Source organism: Bombus fervidus, chromosome 9 (assembly GCF_041682495.2).
Source record: "Bombus fervidus isolate BK054 chromosome 9, iyBomFerv1, whole genome shotgun sequence".
Classification (NCBI taxonomy): domain Eukaryota; kingdom Metazoa; phylum Arthropoda; class Insecta; order Hymenoptera; family Apidae; genus Bombus; species Bombus fervidus.
Window position 1 is genome coordinate 4,755,064 of NC_091525.1, and position 25,351 is coordinate 4,780,414.

The 25,351-nt window shown below is 37.5% G+C and overlaps 3 protein-coding genes across 11 annotated transcripts in view; 1 reads left to right on the top strand and 2 right to left on the bottom strand.

Moving 5' to 3' along the window:
• The window catches only part of LOC139990444 (atrial natriuretic peptide receptor 1), a 37,545-nt gene extending 17,159 nt beyond the window's left edge, over nt 1-20,386 (bottom strand). Inside the window, exons 1-10 of one of the 8 annotated variants that reach the window (XM_072009686.1) lie at nt 19,767-20,386; nt 15,142-15,558; nt 14,834-15,004; nt 14,581-14,755; nt 14,269-14,477; nt 4,634-5,029; nt 3,778-3,892; nt 1,676-2,010; nt 1,117-1,208; nt 903-1,041 (exon numbers count right to left, since the gene is read on the bottom strand). In XM_072009686.1, coding sequence (XP_071865787.1) covers nt 903-1,041; nt 1,117-1,208; nt 1,676-2,010; nt 3,778-3,892; nt 4,634-5,029; nt 14,269-14,477; nt 14,581-14,755; nt 14,834-15,004; nt 15,142-15,364 — 1,855 coding nt within the window. In that variant the 5' untranslated portion in view covers nt 15,365-15,558; nt 19,767-20,386. Of the gene's footprint in view, nt 1-902; nt 1,042-1,116; nt 1,209-1,675; nt 2,011-3,777; nt 3,893-4,633; nt 5,030-10,890; nt 12,009-14,268; nt 14,478-14,580; nt 14,756-14,833; nt 15,005-15,141; nt 15,559-15,670; nt 16,334-19,766 lie in introns of those variants that run through there. The other 7 variants (XM_072009689.1, XM_072009688.1, XM_072009687.1 and 4 more) reach the window with 7 other exon arrangements.
• On the top strand, nt 17,712-21,255 carry LOC139990481 (DNA-directed primase/polymerase protein). Its single transcript, XM_072009822.1, has 3 exons — nt 17,712-18,599; nt 18,685-19,475; nt 20,380-21,255. Exons 1-3 carry the CDS (start codon nt 18,264-18,266, stop codon nt 20,588-20,590), a joined length of 1,338 nt encoding a protein of 445 aa, XP_071865923.1. The 5' UTR covers nt 17,712-18,263; the 3' UTR covers nt 20,591-21,255.
• On the bottom strand, nt 21,005-24,272 carry LOC139990476 (stAR-related lipid transfer protein 7, mitochondrial). 2 transcript variants are annotated; one of them, XM_072009814.2, is made up of 7 exons: nt 23,571-24,272; nt 22,908-23,062; nt 22,555-22,823; nt 22,332-22,459; nt 21,908-22,047; nt 21,526-21,828; nt 21,005-21,429 (listed from the first exon to the last, which is right to left on the bottom strand). In XM_072009814.2, the coding sequence occupies exons 1-7, from the start codon at nt 23,966-23,968 to the stop codon at nt 21,419-21,421; spliced, it is 1,404 nt and encodes a 467-aa protein (XP_071865915.1). In that variant the 5' UTR covers nt 23,969-24,272; the 3' UTR covers nt 21,005-21,418. The 2 variants fall into 2 exon arrangements, with proteins under 2 accessions (XP_071865915.1, XP_071865914.1); XM_072009813.2 differs by having other exon boundaries at nt 21,005-21,828; nt 23,571-24,271.
• Between the last annotated feature and the right edge of the window lie 1,079 nt (nt 24,273-25,351).

Here is a 25,351-nt window from a genome sequence, read left to right on the forward strand (position 1 = left end):
GCATGAGAACCGCGTAGAGATAAAATTTCCCATTAACGTCAGAATGTCTATGAATAATATTAAAAGCTCGGACGATATTATTTCCTTCGAAACACCTTGAGATGTAAAGTACACATGCACATATACGTTTCGTATTATAATAAAGATTTCGATGTTTACACGAAAGCGTTGTTCGTACACGTACGTCTAACGCTTAGACATTTTTGCTTAAAGAGATACATCCATCCTGAGTTGTCTAAAAATAAATTTCCGACTTTCTTTTATTAGAAATTACAAAACGAGAAGTTCAGATCTTTTTAACGATACTAATGTCACTTTTGAATTTACTCTCCGATTCGAAGGAAAAAAAAGAAATAAGGCGGGAAAAGTAGCTATAAATCGGTAGCTAGCCACTCCTGGCGAGGACTGGAGAATTTAAAACAAAGAAATCCCTCTTAATTCGCAGATTTATATGATAAATTCTAACCATAGCTTAGAATGTTTTAAAAATTTCGGTGATTACAGAAATGGCAACAGATCGAAGAGGTGAAATATTTTACCAAAAGCGTTATCGATCTCAAAGGTTTTCAAAGATCTAGTTACTAAGATGAAAAAATCTGCAAGATTAAATCGTATAATAGATTGTGTAGAACGTTTCCTCGAAATTTATAGAGTTTTATCATCGTTTCTTGGCGAAACTGGTCAGGTCGGAAAACATAGTCGCAAGAAGAAAACGAGACAAGATTTGAGATAATATTCTGCTTTAATAGATTTGAATAATGGATCCCTGTAACTCCATTTGAAATTTGAATTTTAATAAGCTGGTAGAATATTCTACGCATCTGAAACTTTAACAAAATCAGAGCAATGTATCTCTTTAACATAGTAACGCAAAGTTAGGAACGGAGATGCAAATGACTTACAGTTGTCGGGACACAGGGAGCCATCGAAGCCGCAAGTAGGTGTATCCGGTGGTGGTTCCGATCGGCCACCTGACCAGTGAATCCTCTTCCCGGCTATGTATTGCAACGTCTTATTGGCACCGTAATAATTAGCCACAATCTACGACACACACAATATTCTCGGTGACCGCGTTTTCGAATAGGTGCGCGCGTCTTACACGGCCAAGTATTTTACCTCGAATTTGGACGTTTCCGGGTTCATGTTGAGAAGAGAATAGTCCGCTATTCGATCGCCGTTCTCGTCGATATTCACATCCCCGGTTATACCTGTAACCGAGCGATCCGCGTCCATCGTGTGACTCGTTGATACGTAAAAATTAAGCCAATAAGGATCAAGTAACAACACGTAAAAGTTGCGTAAACGTAGCATTATTAGGGAAATGTAAGAAAGAAAACTGTTTTTCGGGCCAACTATAGTAACATAATTTACAAACGAACGTAAGAAAACCACCTTATACGAAGGTTCGCTCTGTTATAGAGAACGCAGTTTCTATAATATTAGAATCAACACACCATAATTTTATAATATTTGATAAAGGATTAATAACAAAAATAACGTTAAGCGTTGAAAGAAAATTCATCCATAAAATTCAGTGATGTAAATCAAGAAGCAAGAAATTACAAATAAAATGTATGAACGCATTAACATTTTAGTCCTTGGTGAGTCGAGAAAACTGGATAAGATGGAAGCGTGCGAAGTGGAAAGATAATGTAAGAGAAAATCGCGGCCGCACCTCTGAAGCTTCTACCCCACATTCTTCGGGTAAGATTACCGCCATCCAAATTCACTCCGTCTGGATATTCCGGCAAGCTCTCCTTAAGTGCAAGGGCGTAAAGAAGCACTGCATCGTAGAATGCCGTTACGAACGTCGAGACCGAATTATTTCCAAATGTGAAGTTGTACTTGGTTTGCGCGAGACTTTTTACTTCCCTCGAAAAGTTTAAATATTCAGCGTTATCAGGAGTTCGGGCGGTGACAGTTAGTAGCGACTGATAAGCCTTCCGGGCCTTCTCGTTCCTTTCTTCCGTGTCGGTTTCTACCCTCCATGGTTCCCTCGAGTTGTTGTCGCTGAAACAATCGAACAACGGTCAACGGCGTTTCTTCTTCCGCCTTTTTCCATTTATTCGCTGTTATTTAAATCATTCTTGACTCCCGAGACATCATTTCGAAGAAAGATCGCGAACAGTCTGGCTTCGATTTGGGTGAAACTTTGGAAAATAATATATATATGTCGAGTTATCGTTGGGGTTAGGGGCGTTTAACGAATAGAATTTGACAATTGGCCGTGGCGATTAGGTATTCCAGATGCTAATGACAATAATCTTAGGTTCAATAACGAATCCACGGTCAACAGGATGGCAAATGCGCTTACTTCTCCAAAGCCCAAGTAGAACTCGACTTACTTGTCCGCAGTCCAAGTGGAACTGCACTTACTTGTCTACAGTCCAAGTGGAACTGCACTTACTTGTCCACAGTACAAATGGAACTGCACTTACTTGTCCACAGTACAAGTGGAACTGCACTTACTTGTCCACAGTCCAAGTAGAACTCACTCATGTACTTTTCTCTGCACCTCTCTGTACCTCTCGGGTCAACTACATTTTGAAGCAGAGCTATACAACTACTCCATATCTCTGTTAGGTAAAAACGTCCATCCCGTGACCGTGACTACGTTTAGCGACTTGATGTCACTTCGAGCCCAAACCTACTGTCATAAATCTCGGGCAGACATACTCGGATTAAATCATAAACGACTACTTCTAAGTTTTATTATTTAAATATGACTATAATAAAAAGTCTAGATTAAAGTATTGGGGATTTTCCCAAAAATTCCAAAGCAAAGGCCCCAATGTTCTTTCATCTCCAACATATATGTACATATTTTCCTAACTGCGATAGATCGAGTTTAAAGATAAATAATTCGAAACCGATGGAGTGGCATATATGCCATGCAGTATCTCGCAGCAATGATGGACCACAACACATATGTAATCGGTATTTTCAGTTTAAAAAAAAAGTGGTGCAGAAAATGTTTCGCGACAGGGAAACGGAAAAGTGCTAATTATTTTTGCAGTGGCTACAGAGATAATCCAGGTTTATGCTTGGTAGAGTGTTTCGAGAATGATTTATATTACTCAAAAAAATTTGTTTCGTTTAGCTATATGTTCAAATATATCTTCGTGTTTCAGTAAAAATGTTATATTTCCTGCGCGTGTTTGTTCTAGTTTATGTAAGTATAAATAATGTTTATATCTATTATACACACGTTGTATAATTTTTTCTCTGTTGAAACAAACATTATTGCCTTTTGCGTGTTTATCTCTTTGAAATGTTAGTTAAAACGCTATTTTATTCGCATGACATATGTGTTACGTCACGTGGTGATCCAATATCAAGATTATCGCGGATACTCGATGACATACCGTGTATGTCATAAAGTAGTTTTCAATAAAAATCCTCTAAACCGTATTTCTTTTATTCCTCCATCGATTAGTTTCCCTTATTTTTTATTATAAACGCAAAAAAACTTTCCATTATTTGGCAGAGTTCGTTCAAAAGGAAGTCTCGAACGTATGAAGAAGTGAAATTGCCCTGCAAAATTCGAAACAAATCCTCGCTCGAACCTTCGCCCAAAGCTTCGTCCAAACCCTCAGGGTGAAAGGTTAAGGGTAAAGTCGGTCCGTTCGTGACCCTTACCCTGTCAGTCGATCTCAATTCCGGCACCAAAGTCCGGATGCTTTTGAATAGTATCGTAGAGATATAAAAAAACGTTGATGTTCCCTTTTATCCACCCGTTCCACTTTATTCTACTTTCCTCTGTTTCCTCGAGCTTACCTGGACGAAAGTTCTATGGAGAAGAACACGTATTCTCCGGAATCGACCATTCCGAGTTGCTCGGCAGCTAAAAGAATTTCCCTGATGGTTGTCGAATTGGCACACATTACTACAACTGAAACAAAGAAGAACCTTTTTACTTTTCCATCGTCTTCGCTATCCCATTTACGTGACGAGACACTCTACCAATTCCAACCATCGTATTTCACGCATCGAAATAAGGTCCATTCAAAATTTTAGCCCTATAGGATCTGGCACACCATTATTTACAATATCAATATGAAAGATAGGTATTCTTCTCAACGAATAGGGAGACACGCGTGCTCGTCCCTTGTTTTTCAATTTTTCACGTTCTTATACGTCAAGATACAAAGATAGAGTGCACGATGCGTATAGAAACAGAAAGAGAACGCTGCACTAAGGTCCCCTGTGTCCTCGTATAATTTACGCATGCAGCTTAGTATAATAAATACGTAAGTATAACAACGATCAACGAACGATCAGTCAATAAATGACTGATTAGACGCGGGCAAAAGGAGCCTCCATGCAGCGTTCTCTTCATATTGCCATATCGCAGCCACTTACACGGTAACTTATGAGCCCGCGTACTCTAACTTCATATCGCTCTGTTTCTATATCTTCAGACATTTTTCTTTCAAATTTCAAAATAATTTATCTTCGAACGGTATGAATGTTACGAGCGAGTTCTTCTGCCTCACGCGTATAAATTTGCTGCGACAGAAAAGTAGAAATTTGGAAAAACGTTTCAAGAAAAACGACGGTCAGACGAATAAAGGAGATCGACGTTACTCGAAGCAATCTGAACGAGAGGCCTTAGGCATAGGTTTCAACTTACTCCTGACAGACTTTGCGAGGAAGGTGAGCAAGTTTCGATAATCTTCGACGGTACTCGACTCCTGGTTGAAGTTTTTGTGAACCGGTGTCTGATTGAGAGCCGTGAAAATGGCACCCAGAGTGAAGTGACACTCGGAATTGCCGCGGCTGCTCGCCATCTCGTGATTGTGATAAAGAAGTCCGACGATCTTCCATTCGAATCGCTTCAAGATATGTTTGAGCGCCTCGCCTACCAGTCGATGGGAACCCATCATTCTGGTCAACGTTGGATAGTGTTCGCCCTTGTGACGGAATGCCTCGGCCTGAGCACCCGCCGTTAAGACAGGAATACGCCATACGCCCGCGTATCGCGCTACTGGCGCGATCGCGTAGTCGCAAACAGGACCAAGGAAGGCATCTGTGTTCACAAACGTCCACGAATTCAAAACCCACCCTATCTTTCTAGCGATCAGCTCTTCTTAATCGTCATTGAAATTACGACTGATCGGTTCATCCACGTTTACGGGGTGTTAAAATATAAACATACGATCGTATCCTATCACGTGCCCTCCGTTACACTTTGTAGCGTTCCGCTTAACGCTGCTGCGTCTAACACCGTTAAAGGCGTATTAGACGTGAGTCGTGTCGAACAGAAAGACGTTGCAGTTAGCTTCGTCAGAGATAAACATCGGGAATCTGTTTCTGCTGGCATCAGCTCAGGACCAGAGAAACCTCGGTATTAGACGTGGCGGTGTTATAATTGCATAACGCTTTAATCAAATCAACCTTCGTTTCTCTATCACTTGCATTTGACGAACGAGCGGAATTGAATGTAAGAGCGAAAATTCAGTGGTCGTTTGCTTGCCCGTAGAGAAAAGCTGTGGGAGTACCAGAGTATTTCTAGTCTGAAATGGATTTCTATATAAATTTCGAAATAGAAAGCCTCACTTTCTTAATCGTCTTGATATCAATCTAGATTCGTGCTTCGTAATTATCGCCTACTTTTTGTTAAGACCCTATATATTAGACGAGATTTCGTATGGCGCAATCGAAGTTGAACGTCGCGTTGTTCAGAATTACAAACATTGTCACGTGTGTGAACCGCTTGATCCAGCGATATAATTTCATCAACAAGTTTCACTCTACTTCGTCATCCACCTTTTTGCTTCTACTCCTCCTCCCTTACCTTCCTTCCTCTCTCCCTTTCTATTTATACCTATCTACATGTAGGTACGTACATTTATTTTTATATCTGTCTTTATCTTTTCTTGTATAGCCAAGTGAAACGGTAATCTCCTCGATCTTATGGCCTTGTAATACCATTTGCAGTTTACGAAGGAATTTCTTATCAGCGGTAATTCTACGAGAGATTTCGTCCAGCTTGCGATCCGAGCTGAGATGCGAAACCGTGTTATCGTAGAATGCATATAAAAGGATCGAAGAGCAGAATGGCAGGACGCAGAGATAGTCGGAGTACGGTTCGGTACCTATGTAAGTAAACGGCAGAAGATTAATGCTACAAAGCGGGCGTGAATTTCGTGGCCAGTCGAGGGACTGATGGTTGGCAGACGGTTTGTATGCAACGTGAGTACGATCGCGATTGATCTTTTCACGATGTGCAAAAATCACACTGGAAACAAAATTGTAAAATTCAAGACGAGCAACTTACAGAGGAATCATCGTTTTGTCGGTAAGATAAAAGCGTTGTAAATGTAATATCAACGGTAGCCGAAATTATTATTTCATTATAATATTTTATTATAATATTATTTTTCTCCGGCAGAAAGTAATTCGATCAGAAAGTTTACGAAAGGAATATTTGCTATTATTTTTCTCTAATATCATAACACGACAAAGTGGATTTTTAAAATACTAAACTGCATTAACAAAATTGGTGTTCGTAATTGTCGAAGCTTGTGAAAGCTACTTTGTTTGAAAACCTCTTCATCTTCGGATCGTTTAATTTTCTCGAGTGTTAAGTCAAACGAAGAAGATTCCTCCTCTATTGACAAAAGGAGCATCGATATTGTTTCAAACAACGAGTGAGAATAATCTGATTACAAATTAATTGCAAACACTGTAATGATTGTAAAATACACGCATATAATGTATTTAATTTTTTAAATAAAATTGAAATGTATAACTTCCGACTCGATAAAAAGGTAGTAAATACGCTTCGAATTATAATTCGCCTGATATAAATTTAATTTGGAAATTCCCTAAAGCAATTCCTCCGATTTTTTATTTACAACTATTCTAGAAATCGCTAGATCGAAAAACAAGATAAGCATCTCGTATACCTATTCTCCTCTCTGCTATCCTTGCCAATTTATCCAAATCTCTTTCATGCTGCACCGTAAAGAAAGATAAACACACGTTTCGCCTGACTTTTATTCACATTTTTAATATCGACAACTCGGTTTATGAGAAAAGTTTCAAAAAGTCATCGCGCGCTGTAGTTTCTAATATCGTATCGCAAAATGTTCGTACGCGATGAAAGAGAAAAAATATGAGATGCGTACGATACTCGAACAACCCTAAGTATTAACAAGTATCCACCATGACGAATAATGAGCGAATTTACGCGTCGACGCGGTACGACATAACACGGTCACCGCTACGTGGTAAAACCGTGTTTTTCTCTCTGAACGTCTCGTTCGATCGATACGACGCGGCCAACGAAACGCGTTTTACCTCCGATACGGAAATTCAAGCACAGTCCGCATATTCGAGAAAGTGAACTCGAATACGTGTACTAAAACGTGTACACGCAGCGGAAAGAATGGTCGCTGCTGATGATTTCCGCGTGTTCGATCGAGACAGATTTACTGCTGCTCGTCACGTAAATACAGCCTAATACGACTGCTACGTGATACGTACGATCGGCCGCACAGCGCGATATACAATGGACAAAAATCAAAACGATTATTGTTCGGTTTTGATGTTCTTATTCGATGATATTGTCAGTCTGTAGGCAAATGATATGAATACAAATAAACAGTATAAATTCAGAATCCTGTTCAAATATGAATGGACTAGACATAATAGAAACGAATACTAAATAAAAGATACGAATGTGAGTAATAATTCACCGAAGAATCGATAGAGGATTAGCAAACATCGTTTGTCAATTTTCGTCAGATAGTGTTTGTTACACCTTCGATATTGCGGATTTGAGCTAAGATACGTACAATTCTAATTTCTAATTAAGAAATGTCTCTTTTTTTTTCAATTTTTACAAAACGATTCAAATCATCCTGCGATTTTGATTTGATACTGGAAGATATTGTATTATATTGCTACATAATCTTGTCCTGCAAGCTTCTACACTGGATGTTCTTTATTTTTATTTCCTTTTCCTTAGTGAAATCACGACTCGTTAAAAGCCTGTTCAAACCCAACTAGACATAATAGAAACGAATACTAAATAAAAGATACGAATGTGAGTAATAATTCACCGAAGAATCGATAGAGAATTAGCAAAGATCGTTCGTCAATTTTCGTCAGATAGTGTTTGTTACACCTTCGATATTGGGAATTTGAGCTAAGATACATACAATTCTAATTTCTGTGAACCGATTTCGATTGATTGTCCGTATCACTTCGACACGTTTAGGTGTCGAACCAATTTAACGACATAAACATAATTTTTTTTTAACTTTCTAAACCATTTATAATATTTAATTACATGTAATATAATCTTTAAACAAAAGCAAGTAAAAATAGTTTGTTTCGATATTTTTACCGCAATGAACGCGTTAGATCGAGCCTTTGCGGTCATATATCTGTCTTCAAACTCCAAAGCACTTTTATCGTTCCAGTCGTATGTCTACTCTCAGCTGCTAAAGCAAAAAGCCATTCCGATTGTACATCATGCCGACAGGGGAAATTTCTCAAGCCAGAAATTCAGAAATTACGAAAAGAGATACGTTGAGCACGTACAAACTGTTGGTACTAACGATCACATTTCGTACTAATTTCTCAGGCCATCTCGTCAAAGAAATATTTCGAGTAACGTTTAATTAGAAAATAATTTTCATAATTTTCCGAATTCCCGGCTTCAAGAGCTTCCCTCGTGAGATAACGTGCTTTCAAAATAGAGTTCTAAACGGAAAGTATCTTGTCAGACACCGATGACCGACAGCGTATTAAACGTTAAAAGAAAATGACTCATCCTCTATAGTTATCGCGATTCGAGGCACAGAATGACAATGATTCGGTTAAATTTGCTGTAGCAAATGGAGAGGGAGAGGGGAGGAAGGCATCGCTGTACCAGAAGAGAAGTAATTAAACGGAATTGAGAAGGTATTTAACGACCACGATGCTCTGTCTTCTGAAACGACTATCCGACTGCTTAAAAATTCGAGTTATCGTATAACTTTCAGCGGCGTTTCGCGCTGTATATTTCGGCGGGCAGGCGATTATTTACGTTAAAGTTTCTTATTCCTCCTGCAGAATTTTGTTGCGTTTCCCTGTAAATTTATATTTTTTAAATATTCGGAAACTCCTCTATCTTCTCTCAATATTCACATTCGCGAACATTCATTTTATTTTGCAATAATTCTTGCGCGACTTGTGTAATATTACAACCTGCTGGCAGCCAAAGTTTTTGTATTTATAGCCAAACATGTTTATCTTTTCGACTATATAGTCCTGCTGGATCGATCGAGCAACTGCACCGAGCTATAACGTTAAATTGGTAAGAGATCGAGGAAGATTCATAAAGAAAAATTAAGCGGTTTCGAGTGGCGCATCACGCGGTGCAGGTTTTTATCGGCAAAGGTGGAAGCGTTTCAAGGATCTTACGGCCTCGTCTATCTCTTCAAATGGAAGCATAAATACAAAAAAAGGTTTATTAGTTTAAAAGACACTTATCCTTCCTTGTTTTTCATACGATAGGTTTTCAAACATTAAAATCAAAATATCTTTTAAACAATCATTTTCCGACCCAAGTGCCGCAACATCTTCTCTCTCGTAGAGAGAAACTCTTTCTCATACAATCTTTGGAACACTTCCACTTTCGGGAAAGACACACGCACGCGTGATGCATCGCTAGAAATCAATTAACTTTTCCTACTGAAATCTTTTCCCACCTCCTACCATTTTCGCGTTATAGCTCGGCCAAGTTGCGTGGGACACCATATGTAGACCACACATAGTACAATCTACTAACTGGAATACTTAAATGTCAAGTGATGTTAATTGCACTATTCACGATCCTAAAATCAAATTACACAAGAAGTTCCTTGATTTTCACAAACAACAAAGGTTTCACTTGAAATTGCACGACAGCGGTGAAATTATGACGTGTCCAATCTATGCAAAGAATTTTACTTTAGCAAATTACACGGCTCGAGAAAGGGAAGAAAGGCGAGATTTTCGGTTGAGTGGCCGAGGATGAACCTCATTTGTTGTTGCATCGATGCTCGATGTCCGATGGTTAAATGCACGAATGTAGCTGATAATTAGCTACAGTAATATGACGTCAACCGAGCACGATGTTCGGTCCCTTTCCGCTCTGCGGTTCGCCACGACCCTAAGCGTCTACGACGAGACGTGCGACGATTAAACGCCAAACGATGGTTCCAATGGAGGAGGCAGCGGACGCGCGAGTCGATTTCCGCCGGTACGATTCGAATCGAGTCATTGTAGAATAGCGGATGATCGTTGTCATCCGATAACGCGTTCCACGATAAAACGATCAGTGACTGTACGAGAAAACGTGGTGACGGCCGAGTGCGTAAACAATTCTAATTTTAGAATCCGCGATAAGCGAATCGGTCGAGCGGAGCAAAGACCGGTATTTCTTTGAGAAATCCAATTCAAACTTTAGTTTGGCTAGACAAATTTCGGGATGGAATAGAATTCATCGAATAGAAGAGAGGGGAAAGGAGAGAAAGATCGAATTTGTTAAACGGAGCAAGTTGCTTGGCAAATGCGGCACGAATTCGAATGGGCCGAAACAGAGATCTAGTTGGTGAAATAGTACAGCGGAAAACTCGAGAAAGTTACAGAAATGAAAGAAAGATAACGAAGAATGACCCGTGGTCCCGCGATTCGGCTCGGTGCGAATGAGTTGGTCTGTTCGTTAAACGAAACGAACAACGCTAATTTCTTCAAAGAGGACGATCGAAATTCAAATATAGGAAGAAGATGGATCGTCAAATGGATCGGAACAGACTGGACAGAAGGAAGTAAGAAAGATTCGATCGGTCAGGGATGATACGATGGAAAAACGAGGAGAACCAGTGAAATGAAAGAAAAATAACGACGAACGACCTGCGGTCCGGTTGATGTAAAAGTCGAATGCAGCTAAGGGTCCCTGGATGCTGGAGCATTTCGAGTCCCGATGATCGACCGTGATGTTCCATCCTGGTAGAAGTCCCTTCGCAGAGCTAACAGCTTTCACCGCGAGTAGAACAGCTGGCAGTATCCTCGGCATGCTCTGCTCGTGTCGAGGATCAGCCGGCGCTATCACTGCCAGTCTCACCTCCTTTTCGAACCGTGGTCGCGTTTCAATACACTTCGCAGACTGAATGATTACCGTGTTATTTGCGCTCGCGCTAGCACATATCGTTGTCAAAAACAGCGTCAGCCTCACCGATGGAATGCTTCCGCGCCTTTGCATTTCGTTTCGATCGCTACTTTTTCAATTTCGTCATCCCTGCACGCGACGCGCAACACGCCCCAGTCCGTTTAATCTCGTTGTTCGCGAATTCGCGCGCCGTCTCTTCGCAGCGCCGATTGACCGTGCATTTTCACCCCCTTTCTTTTTTTACTTCTCGCTCAGAGATATAAAGGTGTCCACGTCCCACCGACGGTATGATTTTCAGGCGCCAATTTCACGATCGCGTGTTGAGATCGTTGATCACCGAATCGATGGTGATCAACGTGTCATCGCGAACAGAAATGCGTTCCCTTTCGCACAGAATACAATCCCTACTCTGTATGTCGTAGCGATTGCGCGCGCATTAGTGCCGAGCCGAGTCTTCGAAATTCAACCATGCCAACGCGAATTCCATCATTCGAATCATAGAAAAGTCTATGGATTTAACCCATGAACTGGGTAAGACTATCTACGAATTTTCATTTCTCTGGTAATTCGACATGTGTATGCTGTGTCTTTATAACGTTAACCACTGCGTAACTTAATGACTATCAATGTACGTATAATCCACAGTACCACCTCTTTTGTACATTTCTCAATCTCTGTACAACGTTAATGACAAGTTATAGGAGCAAGAACTTAAGAAAAAAGGAACTGTTCTCCCTCTTTTTCTTTCTTCCTTTCTTTTTAAAACAGTCTCAAAAGAGAGAGAGAGAGAGAAAGGGAGAGAGATCTCCTTAAAACGCCTCGAGAGAATCGCAACGAAAACCGCGTGTTATTTCGAAAAAAAAGGAAAGCTTCGCGGGCGGAACGAGCGAGCTTGGACCGCGCGAATGAAACTGACAAGCCAATCTCCAAAGCTCTCCCGCTTTACTCTGAATCGCGACCACCACCGATGCCGGACGATCGTTCTCTTCCTTTTCCTCTTCCTCTGTTCGCTCCTTCCGTCCTTTTCCCCTCCAACACTAGGATACAAGTTCGTACGTGCACCTTGCTGCGCCGATCGCGAAGATAGGTAGGAGAACGGTAGGAACGCATGCGTTTGAACTTTGCACATCCTCCGCGTTCTGTCAATCGCCCTTTCCTGTCCTTCGCTTCCGCGTGCTCTCGCTCTCCTCGCTCTCCTCGCTCGCAGTATCGAACATTAATAATCAAAATTGGTATTACTATTGTATGATACAGTCGTTACAAAGACTTTTTTTCTTTATCTCGATCTGAAATTTGATACAGCAACGATAGAAAATTTGTACATATATACTGTGCATGCTGTATGAGGTATTTTGAAACATCAGCACTGTAATGAGACACGACTGTTGTTATATTGGTATCATCGTGTAATGTTGTTATATTGGTAAAATTTAAAACCAATTTACAAAGTTATATATATGGAAATTGTAAAATATTCATTGCAACCATACACTTGGCAGAGATCATGAAAATATTTAGACATGCAGGTGGACCATATTTAGTGAGACCATCTTTAGCACTAATTACATATATGTTAAAGACAATTATTCATGCTGTGCATTAAGTTTTGTACTAATTGTACGTTTCCTGTGTCTTGCAACTTCTATGTTTTTAAATGCATCTTCGGATTGCTCTCGTTACAGCGCTAACGAAATTGCAAAATGTTTCGTATAACACACAGAATATATGCATAAAAGATTTCTTTTTGTATCATACTCTGTCACTGTATATCACGTAGCGCATTCGCTACAAAGCCTTTCTTTTCTCAAAATCTCCATTTGCAAGTCCATCGATGAAATCGATCTGATTTCAAACAATTGATCCCTGAAGAATCGCTTGTGAACAACTTCTTAGAATATAGTGCGGATAGATCATACTTTAAACGATCTACCTAAGGTTAGCGACAAATTTAAATTAACAAATATTAAGAAAATATAAAGAAGAGAATGAAAGTAAGAAGACAACTCGTCTTATCGACGGACGAAGAACTACGTGTAAATTATCGACAAAAGGTACTCTTGTTATCGACGGACATAACAGGATTCGCTGACTCATACCGCGTCGTTCAAACGCGAAACGGCAAATTCGCATATCTCTGCAGATTCAATTGATGAACGGTAAATGGTGAAAAAAAAAGACAGTATCGATCAGAGTAAAAGCAATCGATCGGGGGAACCTTGTAACACTTCGGATGGATATCGATCGCGTGCACTTTTTACGTTATTTGTTAAGAAAACATTTAAATATAGACTTTGCGACGCGTCTATCGCATATCGCACCGTAACAGAGCAATAATAGAAACGCTTCAACTTCGTGATAACGAGTTGTGATAACGCGCAGGAAACAATGCGATAACAGTGACTTCGGTTAATTGATACGGGCAATTAGATCAGCGATCGCACTCCTGCCTTCCTCGATCCTCGATCAGTCATTCTAAAGAAATTCTAACAACTGCGAACAATCGCGAAAACAATGCACGACGAAACAAGTTGACCTTCTGAGAAGACGTTCTCGAAGACAAGAAGAACGTTTCTTGTCGAAATGAAAGTTAAAGTACGCGATCGAAGCGTTTTACCGTATCATATAGGTATGATCGCGTACATATTCAACTTGGCATAGGTTCAACAGTTTTCGGTAAAATTACTTCGTTGCCATGCAGAGACTGTTGACGTTTCCTTTTAACAACATCGATGTAACACCCCCGATGAGCGATCATGATAACGAAAAGTATGCTCAAAGTCGAAGCGCCGAGATAAAAAATGCGCGTCAAATTAGGTTTTTATCTAGGCTACCGCGTATACGCGGAAACGCGTGATACGCGTCTCTTTTCGTTGCATCTGTTTCTCGTAGGATTTCATCTAAAATCGACTTATTGTTTACTCGCAGCGGGAAGAGCCAGGCAGAAACGGTTTTCGCATTGGTAGTTCAGTGATCATTCGCGTAAACGTTTATAACGTCGACCAGCGGATTCGCCAGGCACGTCAAAACGTGTACATTAACACTTATAGTTAGAAGCGACGGTTAGTTTTGGCGGGACTCGTCAACGATGGAAAGCGAATATCGAAAATGTCTGGAAAACTTACCACTGTACGACTTCCCCACGTGGGATTGCAACGCCTCTGCGTAATATTCGGGAACGGTAGTTTCGACATCGAACGTGCCGAACGTAAAGTTTGGCTGTTTCTTGATAAACTCTACCATGGACTTCATCATTAACTGACACGTGTGTTTGCCAGTAAGCTGACTCTGTCCGCTGGTCGCGTACACCAGATGCACCTTGTGCCATTCGTATCTACGGTAACGTTACAAGTTAGTCGAGTCGAAGCTAAACCTAGATCGCTTTTAAACATATTCCATCGTTGATTGAATCGTTCGCTAATTCTTCTTTCATTTACCGATTCATTAAAGCTACGAAAAAGTTGGCGAGATCCCTGAAGGCCACATTTCCGATTCGTGTTGTCATAAAGTACTCGTCCTTGCACTCGGTCTTCTTTTCCGTAAAATCATAGGTGAATCCACCGGTGGTAATTAAAGGCGAGCCGAAGAATTTCACCACTCTGCCAACAGACGCTGAAATTAAACATCAACCTTGAACGTACGAAACCCCGTGGGCTTATGAAACTGCTGATAGATCGCTGCGTTACTTACCCACGCAATAATCGCAGGCAGGCCCGAGAAACAGATGAACGCAATTTAAGAAGCTATCGATCGCGCCACTTTGAGCGTACATCGCATCGCAGTGATCATCCTGCGGAAGAAACTTTAATTTCAACCAGTAGGGTAGAAGTCCTCGCGATCTGGCTTCGTAGACAGCCAAATCTGTGAATTCAACCGACAACCAACAAGCTCTCTAGACTGTTCCGATACGTTTACAATAATTACAATAACATTTTCTTATGCCGTAGCTACTGCCGCATAAGAAACAACGCCGATTCTGTACAACAAGGAAAACTTACCGAGAACCGGAAGGACTTTCGGCAACGCGATATCGAACCTAGGATCCGCCGGCAGAAGAACCGCTACTCTTAATTCGCAGGAACTCACACCGTCTTGATTCTTCTTGCAAAGAGCTTCACAATCGCGGGCAAGTTGTACTTCGCGACAGTTCACTTTTCCATTCACCGGACACCAGCCAATTAGCCAGGCGATCGTCAATGCAACGATCCAATTGGTATCCATCTATGTGCGGCGTCCTACGTTTTTCCCTTCAAACGAGATCGGTGAACCGCTCTGAACGTTTCGACGACGATGAGCCCTTGTTCGCTACTACGGTTTCGCGAATATCACGACCAACGATTCCTCTCTTGCTCGAATCCATCCTTTTCCTTGTAAGTCTTCGTTTCGCACTCTAATTTCTTCTTCCGGTCGTTGCGCTGTCAATCGAAATGAATCAATGCTGGATGATTCGATATTTTTATATTTCGATTCAAACCTAACCCCAACCTAACCCTAATAGAAAGGAAACCGCGACGCGATCTATCCTACCAGTTCTCTCCAACTATTCTCGGATGCTTCCTGCTGGAATGTTTCGATGCTAACCCCTCCGTACCTACCATAAAATTCCCACGAACGATACGTTTCGATCCGAGTTTCCAGTCAGAATCCGAGTTTCATTGATCAAAGTAGTAGCGATCGCTGAAAATGGATTTCGCTCGGCTCACGCCGCTAACACGTCCTCTGATTCAACCCCCTTGTGGCACGACGCGAAATCCGCCCGAGGATACGAAAGAAGAAACAAGCTCCCGAGAACGAAAGGAGTACTACTGACACTCTGGATGATCTTGAACCGCATTAGCCAGTCACAAACACCCAAGTACACCTCTCGTACGCTCGTGTCGTGTTATCGCTGATTTTCTATCGCGTCGATTGATAATAGCTATCGAAAGCTTCGCTCACCTCCTCTCGCATTTTCTTCGACAGTTTCGATTAATAATAATCTAACGCCGTTCGTTTCTCGTGTATACAGCTCCACCATGACGTATGCTTCTTTTCTTTTCGTCGCTGATATCTTTTAACAAGAACCACGGAATCTCATCTCAAATGTGAATATCTGAATTCTACTCTCTCGATCTCTTTGCGACCTGGCTTTTCTGTTCCGTATCATGGTATGGACAACAATTCACTTGTCTTGATAACACCTACGAGGGTCGCATGATAACTAATGCACACTCTCTCGTCTGTATCTCGAGAATGAGAAAAGAGTTACAGCTCTGCGTGACCACTTATTTTATAGCTACATCCCTACTTTATAAACATGCCAAGTGTCGATAAGTTTGCTTGACGCAGTCACCAACAGTATTGTTTCAAGTGAGATTGAAAATGGATGCGACGTCAACGAGATTCAAGAAACGTGCAATGATCGAGTTTTTAAAGACGAAAAACGTTAGGCCTACGGAAATTCATTGCCGTTTACCGGTTGTGTGTGCTACGATATCAAGAGCATGAAACATTTGCGAACACGTATATGACGGTTTCGGAATTCAACCGAGACGATATTGTTGCAGCACGACGCTCGGCCGCACACCGCAGACACAACACCTGATGCTCTTACGAGTTCGAAATTTAAAGTCTGGCACCTTTGGATTTCCATTTCTTTCCAAAATTGAAGACAACCTTGAAAGGTATTCGTTTCAGGATAAACGATAAAGTCAAGGCAACGGTGAAATGCTTTATCAAAAATAGGCTAGCAGAATGCTTTGTTGTCAGGACTTGTCACGCGTTAAGAAAAATGTATCGAAGTTAACGGCGATTATATTGAAAAATAATACGATATTTTGTAACTAATCAATTGTACTATCATTTCCTTCTCTTTTTCATTTCTACTTCCTTTCTCGAGTTTAGTTAATTAACCGCAACTTTGATATTTCAATATAAATAAAACACCAACACAAACCCTTGCTTTTTCAAATGACTTTAATTTACTTTTCCGAAAAACTGCAAAATGAAAGTAAAATGAATTTCTATTTACCTGCGAAGATCCTCAAATTTTGAAACTGTTATCATTTGTACATAACCTTCCTCTTCTATAATAATGATCGTACGAATGATGATGAAATTAAAAGAAAGGAGATAGTACCTTAGTAAGTATGCTGAATGCTAATGCGAATTATTTTGAAACAATTCAGTCTCTGATAAATATCGCTATTCTGTAACTGAAACAATCGGCACGTCGTACGCCACTTTGTATTTCAAATATTTACAACATGATTTCTACGAATATAACTAACGCCGCGATTTTTTCCTATAGATGTACTAAAGGGGACGATAATTGTAGAAAGTTGCACAACCAAAATATTTATTTATGCATTTTATTGGTATTTGTTATTTGAAGCATTTGTAGAATATTTTCGTTACTAATGTTTCTTAATTTATTTGTCTATCTTGATAATAGACGAAAACCCCACGAGAAACAGCATACAGTTTCGTCTCACACAGATGGGTTAATTTATGAATATATTTTGGCGCCAAACAGTGCTTTGTCGATTGCGCATAGAGATGGCGTGCAAAGTCACTAACAGTTATTTATCAGTTTCTCGCAGTGATTGCAAATCACGATCATGGTCGTGATCTAACTTTATTCACGATCGATTTTTTGATCTTGAGTGAAATTGCTCACTGCGATAGTATTTTTTGATCTTGATTAAATTATTTCTTATAGAATATTCCAATATAGCTTGCGTATAATGTTAATTAAAAATTACGTTACGTTTTTTTCATATAAGTAAATTTGCTTTATTTGATATTAAAAATAATGCAATTTCCTTTTCTTTATCTTATACCTTAAAGAGTAAAATATTAATCCTTCCTTTTGATTTCAAGATCGTAATACTCATTTAGTGTCGTTAATGTAAAATATACAGGTTATGTGATGCGCGCAAAAGCATTTCTTCACCGATCAGAAGCGATTACAAAAAACCACAAATTACTGTGGAAAATCATTGTGATTGGGAACGATTGTGATCGAATCACTGACATTCATAAATTCACAAGTAGCAGTTCCCGCCATCTCTACTGATTAATGCTTACGCGTCTATGATTAAATGTTGTGTACTCTTAACATTTTGGCTCAAAATTAAACATGAGCACAATCGATTTTCAGAAATTTTACGACAGCGAAACGGTCGAGAAGGTGGCAAAACAAGAAACAAATTGTGAGAGAAAGGTATTTAAAACGTGGGTGAGGAAGCATCGAAAAATGCCATCAAGCATTTTAGGGCCACCCGACTTTTGGATGAAATTTGATAAACAAGTGGATGCGCTTAATACAGCTTCGAAAGAGAGTAACGATTACAATATGCTTTGCACGTTTGTTTATCAGGGATGTAATGGTTATCGTAAATTCGTAGTAGCTCATCCTGAAATATATTGGTGGCATTATGAGCATCTGCCGGCAGAAAGAAGATGCTCTTACGAGGTATGTTATCGATAACGTTTCGTTGCATTTGGAGGTATTTAAGATACACATAGAAATGATGCAATAAATTTACATTTAAATTCAGATAATTCCAGAAAATCAGCCTTGTCGATTATATTTGGATTTAGAATATTCGATCGAACTAAACTCGGAACATGATGGACCGTCTATGACAAATATATTAATTGATATTTTTTGCATGTACTTGCTTAAGCACTGGCGTATAATATGCAACAGATACAACGTAATTAATCTAGATTCAAGTACTAACGAAAAATTTAGTAGACATGTTATATTTAATATTAGAGATGTAGCCTTTAGAGATAATTATCATGTTGGTAGATTGGTCAAATCTATATGCATGGATATTTTGGATTATGTTTCATCTAAGAAAAAGCAACACGATATTTTAACCTGTTTTGATAGAATGCAACTTGAAGGATTAATTGTTGAAACAAAGAAAGGAAGAAGACTGTTTGTTGACACTGCAGTTTATACTAAGAATAGACAATTTAGAATATATAAATCCACCAAGTGGGGGAAACAATCAAATCTGGTGGTCTCAAATGATTGTAAATATATTCCATCCAGTGCATATAATGATAACGAATTAAGCATATTTCTAGATTCTTTGATATCGTATTTTGCTACGAAGAAAGGCTTGATATTACTGGAATGGTCTGAAAACTGTGTACCAAATACGAATTGTTTTAAGGATAGAGTACAACAATGTAGTTATCAGGAAAGTGGTAGTGCCTGTTCAAATTTTCCAATGTTAGATAAATACGTTAACAATTTAATATCTCCTGGAAAAATACGTGTATGTAAATATTATGAATCTGCAAAAATATTGGTCTATGAAACTATGGGATACAGGTATTTACAATTCTTTATATAAGATTATTCTAAAATCATGGTAAAAAAAGCAAAAAAGTAAGTTAAAAATGTACAAATAAATTTTTTCATATGCGACTCCACTTTTGGACAAAAAAGATTTAGAAATTTGTTAAATACCTATACTTAGAAACATATTATTTCATTCACTTATTCTGATTAGCTATGCTTATTCATTTTTGTATTTATAAATACAGTATATGCGAATATAAAATTAGTATAATTTCAATTCATGCCATAAGTTTCAGTACTTAGATTATTCTAGTAACTTACAAAGTGCTGGAAATATCATCCATGATGTTGCAGCCAGATTGTTGCTCAGTGAATTAAATAAGCATAGTATTACCGTTTTATTCTTTATTTTTATATATATCGTCATAAAAATAGCTCATTTTAAAAATAACCGAAATCGTCATTAACTAATAAATATGTATCACACAAGCATTGGAAGAAATGAAGAACTTAAACACATCAATTATTATCAATTCATGTAATTGTAATTCACTATACAAGTAGTCTACAAATTCAATTCTATATATATCAAAGGCAATATTTTCATTATTTTGTAAATAATTAATATAAATAAATTATTTATGATGGTATGTATTTAGAATGATACCAAGTCTTGATTGACGTCGTTTATAACGATAAATAGTAATAGTGGTGACTCATCAGATTGAGCAGAAATAAAGAAGTGCGTTATTGCTATATAAATGCATGCTTACTTAAGGAATTTTTTAAAAATTTTTATTTTCCTATAAACGAAGTCTCATGTGAACACATTTTATTTTATGTTTTTATTTACTTTTTTACGTGAGAAATCCTCCCCCTTCGGTTGTGCAATGATAATCGTAAAAAGTAATTATTACTTTTTTTTTGCTAATAGGTACTGTGAAAATATTGGCAGATGTCATAAAAGTAATAATGTTTTATGGATCGTAAATTTAAAAAACAAAATAATATATCAGAAATGTCATGATCCAGACTGTTTTGGTTTTAAATCTCAACCAAAACAATTACCAGAGGAAGTTTATTTTCAAATTGACGAGGAAGGTGATACGTTTTTGAGTAGTGCTATAACAAAGGACATAGTGTAGAAGTCTAGTCCTTTTAATATCAAAAGTTTTATTGAGGTAGAAATATTTGAAAGACAGTATTGTTAGATGGAAGTAATACATAGATGGGAACAAAGTTGTTGAACAATTTCAAATACACAATACAAAGCTTTGTTTCCACGATATTTTCTCCCGAGATTGGTACGAAATATTAAAATATAAAACATTTACATGCTCTTTTTTTGCATGATATTGCAAACGTCTTATATAATATACTAGATTATTGTGTATTATATTAAGAATTGTATTACATTAAGATGTGTTACATTACACAGATTATTTACAATTTATAGAAGTAATGAATGTGAATCGATTTCATTATATAGACACACATATATATATAATTGTACATAACAAATTCAGATATATGTACTTGTAGAAAATTAATTCTCCATATTTTATGCAACTATTTATATTTTCACTACCCCCAGTGTACATAAATACAACATAGCATTTTGGCTGTGTAAAACTATGTAGACAAAAAGATCATGTACAAATTGTAATTTATCTTACATATTTTTACGATTGAATACATTCTTCTTCCCATATTTTTCTTTTGTACCATACAATGAATAGTGTAAATGAAACTAATTACGAATATGATCAGTCTCGTGTTTGTTGCAATAAAGAATATCATAAAAACAAAATGCTACTTGTCAATTTCCAAAATTCTTCTAATTTGATATAAGCACATTTCGTTCTCGGTATCATCTTCGATGCAACCCCGGTAATCCAATGTATCCACTCATTTGTACCTGTATCTTTGTATCGCGATCGCGGTCATTACCATTCTGCCCGTACAACGTCATGTTAAAGACTTTCTATTGGCCAAAACCAATTTCATTATTTCAAATATATTGCAATTATTGGTCAGACAAATAACTTTGTAAGAAAAAAATAACGTAATGAACTCCTGCCTTCGTCGGTTGTATCTGCTGTACTATCTATATCTTCGTCGCTCTCGTCGCATACTTGCGTTTCTGGGAACGTCAGAGTCTCGACTTCTTCAACAAAATCACATTCCATCGTATCCCTTTCGCTCACTATTTCAGTCTCTTTATCGTTTTGAGTGTTATTTTCCTCCGCGTTTTGCTTAGAAACATTATCGTTGCTCGAAGAAATATGAGTAGCATTAGAAATATTTGTACTCTCTTTTGCAGATTTATAACTTTGATAATTTTTCGATGCTTGCCTCATACGAATTAAAAAGTCTGGCAATCCTAGAGATTTATAAATACAAAGATAAGTTGTAATTTAAGAAAGTGGAATTTGTCTTCGTTTTTCTATTTTCTCTAATACCTGACATTGCAACCCATGCAGTAATAGCAGATGGAATATTCACACCAGGATCATCAAAGTACGTCAATCCAAATTCGATGCCTGGTTGGTGGAGTTCTGTATAAGGCCTTATCACCATGTACGACCAATAAGTTGTGACTCTGTTACATATACACAGTTTAAATTATTTAATAATAGCAAAGAATCCATTAGGACTTTTCTCCTACTTTTACATTTACTTTTATAATATTGGCGATCCAAATATGTACTTTTATCGAGCTAGGTGATTCCATAATGAAATATAAAACTAAAAAATACCGATCAGGTAACTTAACGATATCGTATACATATACATGCGTGCGTGCGTGTGCGTGTATATTATTTTATATATGTAGCATATATGTTGTAAAAAATGAGTAAAAAGGACCTAAAATATTTATGATACCTGTATATTCCTGGTTTGGTAGGTACATTAGGATGTTCTGTTACTTTACTTATAATTACGATTAACTGTTCTTCTTTGTCCATAATCCATCGTCGTTGATATACATAGTCTCTGTTTGTAAATAATCTCTAAAATCAAACATAGCAGAGTGTTAAAATTTAAACGATAAGATTGAGTGATCAGTGTTATAAATAGTTTTCACATTACGTGAGTTACTACATACCGGCCATATCGTTTCCCAATATATAACATCAGTACCATTATCAACAGACTTTTCCGATTTTGGGTCAGTATCTATAATTTTTAATTCTCGGGCAGTTAAATCCCACTTCTTCCTATAATCCAGATCTATCTGGGTTTGCAGAAAATCTTCAGCAGTAACATCCGAAAATGTACCATATACTTTATAAGCAAATAATCCTCCAGAGTTTGGTTCTTCCCTCCTCCAAATGAGCATATCTTGCCGTTCTATGTACGGTCTCCATCCCTCCGCTGAAACCAAAAAAGGAGTATATCAGTTACAGATATGTTCACCAATAGACAAACTGATGTTCAAAAGAACCAAATGTTACATACAATCTTGATTAGAAGTAGCATTAAATTTATTGCCATAGCATGTGCAATATTTTATGCCAGGTTGCTGAGCATCTATCATAATTCTTAGGTGACATTTTGGGCAAATAACTGTAATGTCCTTTAATTTGTGAATTTCTTCAATATCCCGTCTACAGCTAATAAGCATAAAAAATAAAATAACCAATATTAATGGAAGATTTTGATGGATTTGTAATTCTTAATCTGTTAATTAGGTTTTCTCTTAAAAGTTCTGATGTTCAAAGTTAATAAGTTAGTAAAAAAGACTTAATAAAATCAATTGTGATTATTTATCTTTATCACAAATCAAGTAATACATAAGATATATGGGATTTACAAATATAGTTATTATATTTAAGAAAATAACAATTCTAGTAACTAATTAACTTGTTTTTCCTAATTAACAACTTAAAAAGAGATATAAAAGAGGAAAAAGAAATTGGAAGGCAGCTGCAATAAACAATTAGTTCCACTCAAATATTTGATAAACTAACAACGAAAATCAACTAATATTTTCAGCAATAAATTTCTGCATTTGTGAATATGAAACCTATACCTGTTTTTACTCTCAATAAATACAATATACATATTGGAGCGTTCTAATTGTTGCAAAGCTATTAATTTGCAAAGAACCATCTAATATACCTGTTGAGTTCTTCTTCATTTATCCTTTCACGGTCCCAATTGTACATTGTTACACCAATGCTGCTCGTTAGAAAATGTCTAGCATTCCTCATTGTACGACGTTTCCAATTTTTCATAAATTCCTTAAGTGCCACCTCATCCCATATTCGTGTATATAAATGAAATATCTGCAAGCTCCTTCGAATACGTTGGGCAGCAATGAATTCAAACTGCCTGGCACAAGCTTTGGCTACCTGACCGCTTTGTTGTTTCAACCACAATGCTACTCTATTGCGATATTCACAAAATCTTCCACAGTTCTCATACTGACCAAAAGAAGATGCTAACCTGGTTCCATTTCGAATGCAATTCGAACTCAGTTGTTTTGATAATAAGCCAGAACATTGCACCACATACATTGTTAGTCTTTTTGCTGCTTAATGCCTCTTAAAGAAATTCTTTTGAATAATGGAATATAAAGGTACCCGCTACCAACCAATTTCGTACTTAATCTCTATAAACTTAAATTATCTTGGAGCAACAATTTATAGGTTATGTTCTACGTTGTTAAAATGAGTTATTAATTAGAAGTCATCGCTCTTTATATTGATTTCAGTAAATCTCACGATAACGTGTTCATTGCATTTTTTATTTAAGAAACTATAAATTATTTATGAAACTTATAAAACATGTTGACGTTGTGATAAGTATTCAACTACATGAAATCATGTATCTAATGCTATAGATTCATGGATATGTCGATACCTCGGCTGTGCGTGTATCGATATATCGAATCTCGTTGAGCGCAACGCAAGCGTAATCGTAAAAATAAAATAACATAAAATATATTAAGTGGACAAAAAATATAAAAACTATTAAATTTGAGTCAAAAAGTAGATATTTTTAAACTCCAACACGTTACAGCAATCACCAAATTGCGACGAGTGTAAAATTAAAAAGTGATTAAGATTCAATATTATTGTTAATTTAATAATAGTTCGCGCAATATGGATATGTTTCTGAAGGTACGCAATTACCCGAAACTGGTGAGTACGCATATTTCGACGGACAATCTAGTAGATATCCTTCGAGTGCTCCTCGTTCGTTACGTATACATTTAAAATATTTGCTCGAACAAGGTTCTTCATATGGGAACCGACCCTCGCTTGTACAGAATACCTCATTTAAGCGGTTCATCTGGAAAAACAAGAGAAGTGGTAAGTACGAGAAATACATTTAGTGACTCACGAAAGTATTTAAACATCCACCATAGAACATATTTATATATGTATTATATGTCATATAAAATATTTTGAAATTTAATTAACCCTATAGTGGGTAAACTGCGGATATTTCTGCAAATCTATATTTTTCTACGCATACAATTACAAACTTACTTAGGAAGACAATTATTTTACTTATTACAATTGTAACGATAATTGTATTATTGATATAATTGTACTATATTTCGACTATTTTATATATTTAAACGTATTCTATGCGTTCTGTACACTTTTGTACTTTAAAATAAATGCATAAAAATCCTCAGTCTAATAATGAGATACGACTAAAGCAATAGCATAAACTTTATATACAATATGAATAAACCTATATGCGTGCAACTTTAAAAATAATAGACTGCTTTCAAACTATCCCTAGGAAGCTTCCAAACTAGTATTCTTGGGTTCTACACATCAGAAATGAGATACAAATTTTGATTAAAGAAAAACGGAAATTCGATGTACCTCAAAATGAAGATTAACCTCAACTTTTATCAATACAATTATAATAGTTAGGTCTCA

Coding starts and splice junctions, on each gene's coding strand:
- LOC139990481 (XM_072009822.1), top strand. CDS start 18,264: ATGAGCACAATCGATTTTCAGAAATTTTACGACAGCGAAACGGTCGAG. Junction 18,600..18,684: donor AAAGAAGATGCTCTTACGAG/GTATGTTATCGA, acceptor ATTTAAATTCAG/ATAATTCCAGAAAATCAGCC. Junction 19,476..20,379: donor TATGAAACTATGGGATACAG/GTATTTACAATT, acceptor TTTTGCTAATAG/GTACTGTGAAAATATTGGCA.
- LOC139990476 (XM_072009813.2), bottom strand. CDS start 23,968: ATGTATGTGGTGCAATGTTCTGGCTTATTATCAAAACAACTGAGTTCG. Junction 22,824..22,907: donor TGCTACTTCTAATCAAGATT/GTATGTAACATT, acceptor TTTTGGTTTCAG/CGGAGGGATGGAGACCGTAC. Junction 22,048..22,331: donor ACCAAACCAGGAATATACAG/GTATCATAAATA, acceptor TATATGTAACAG/AGTCACAACTTATTGGTCGT.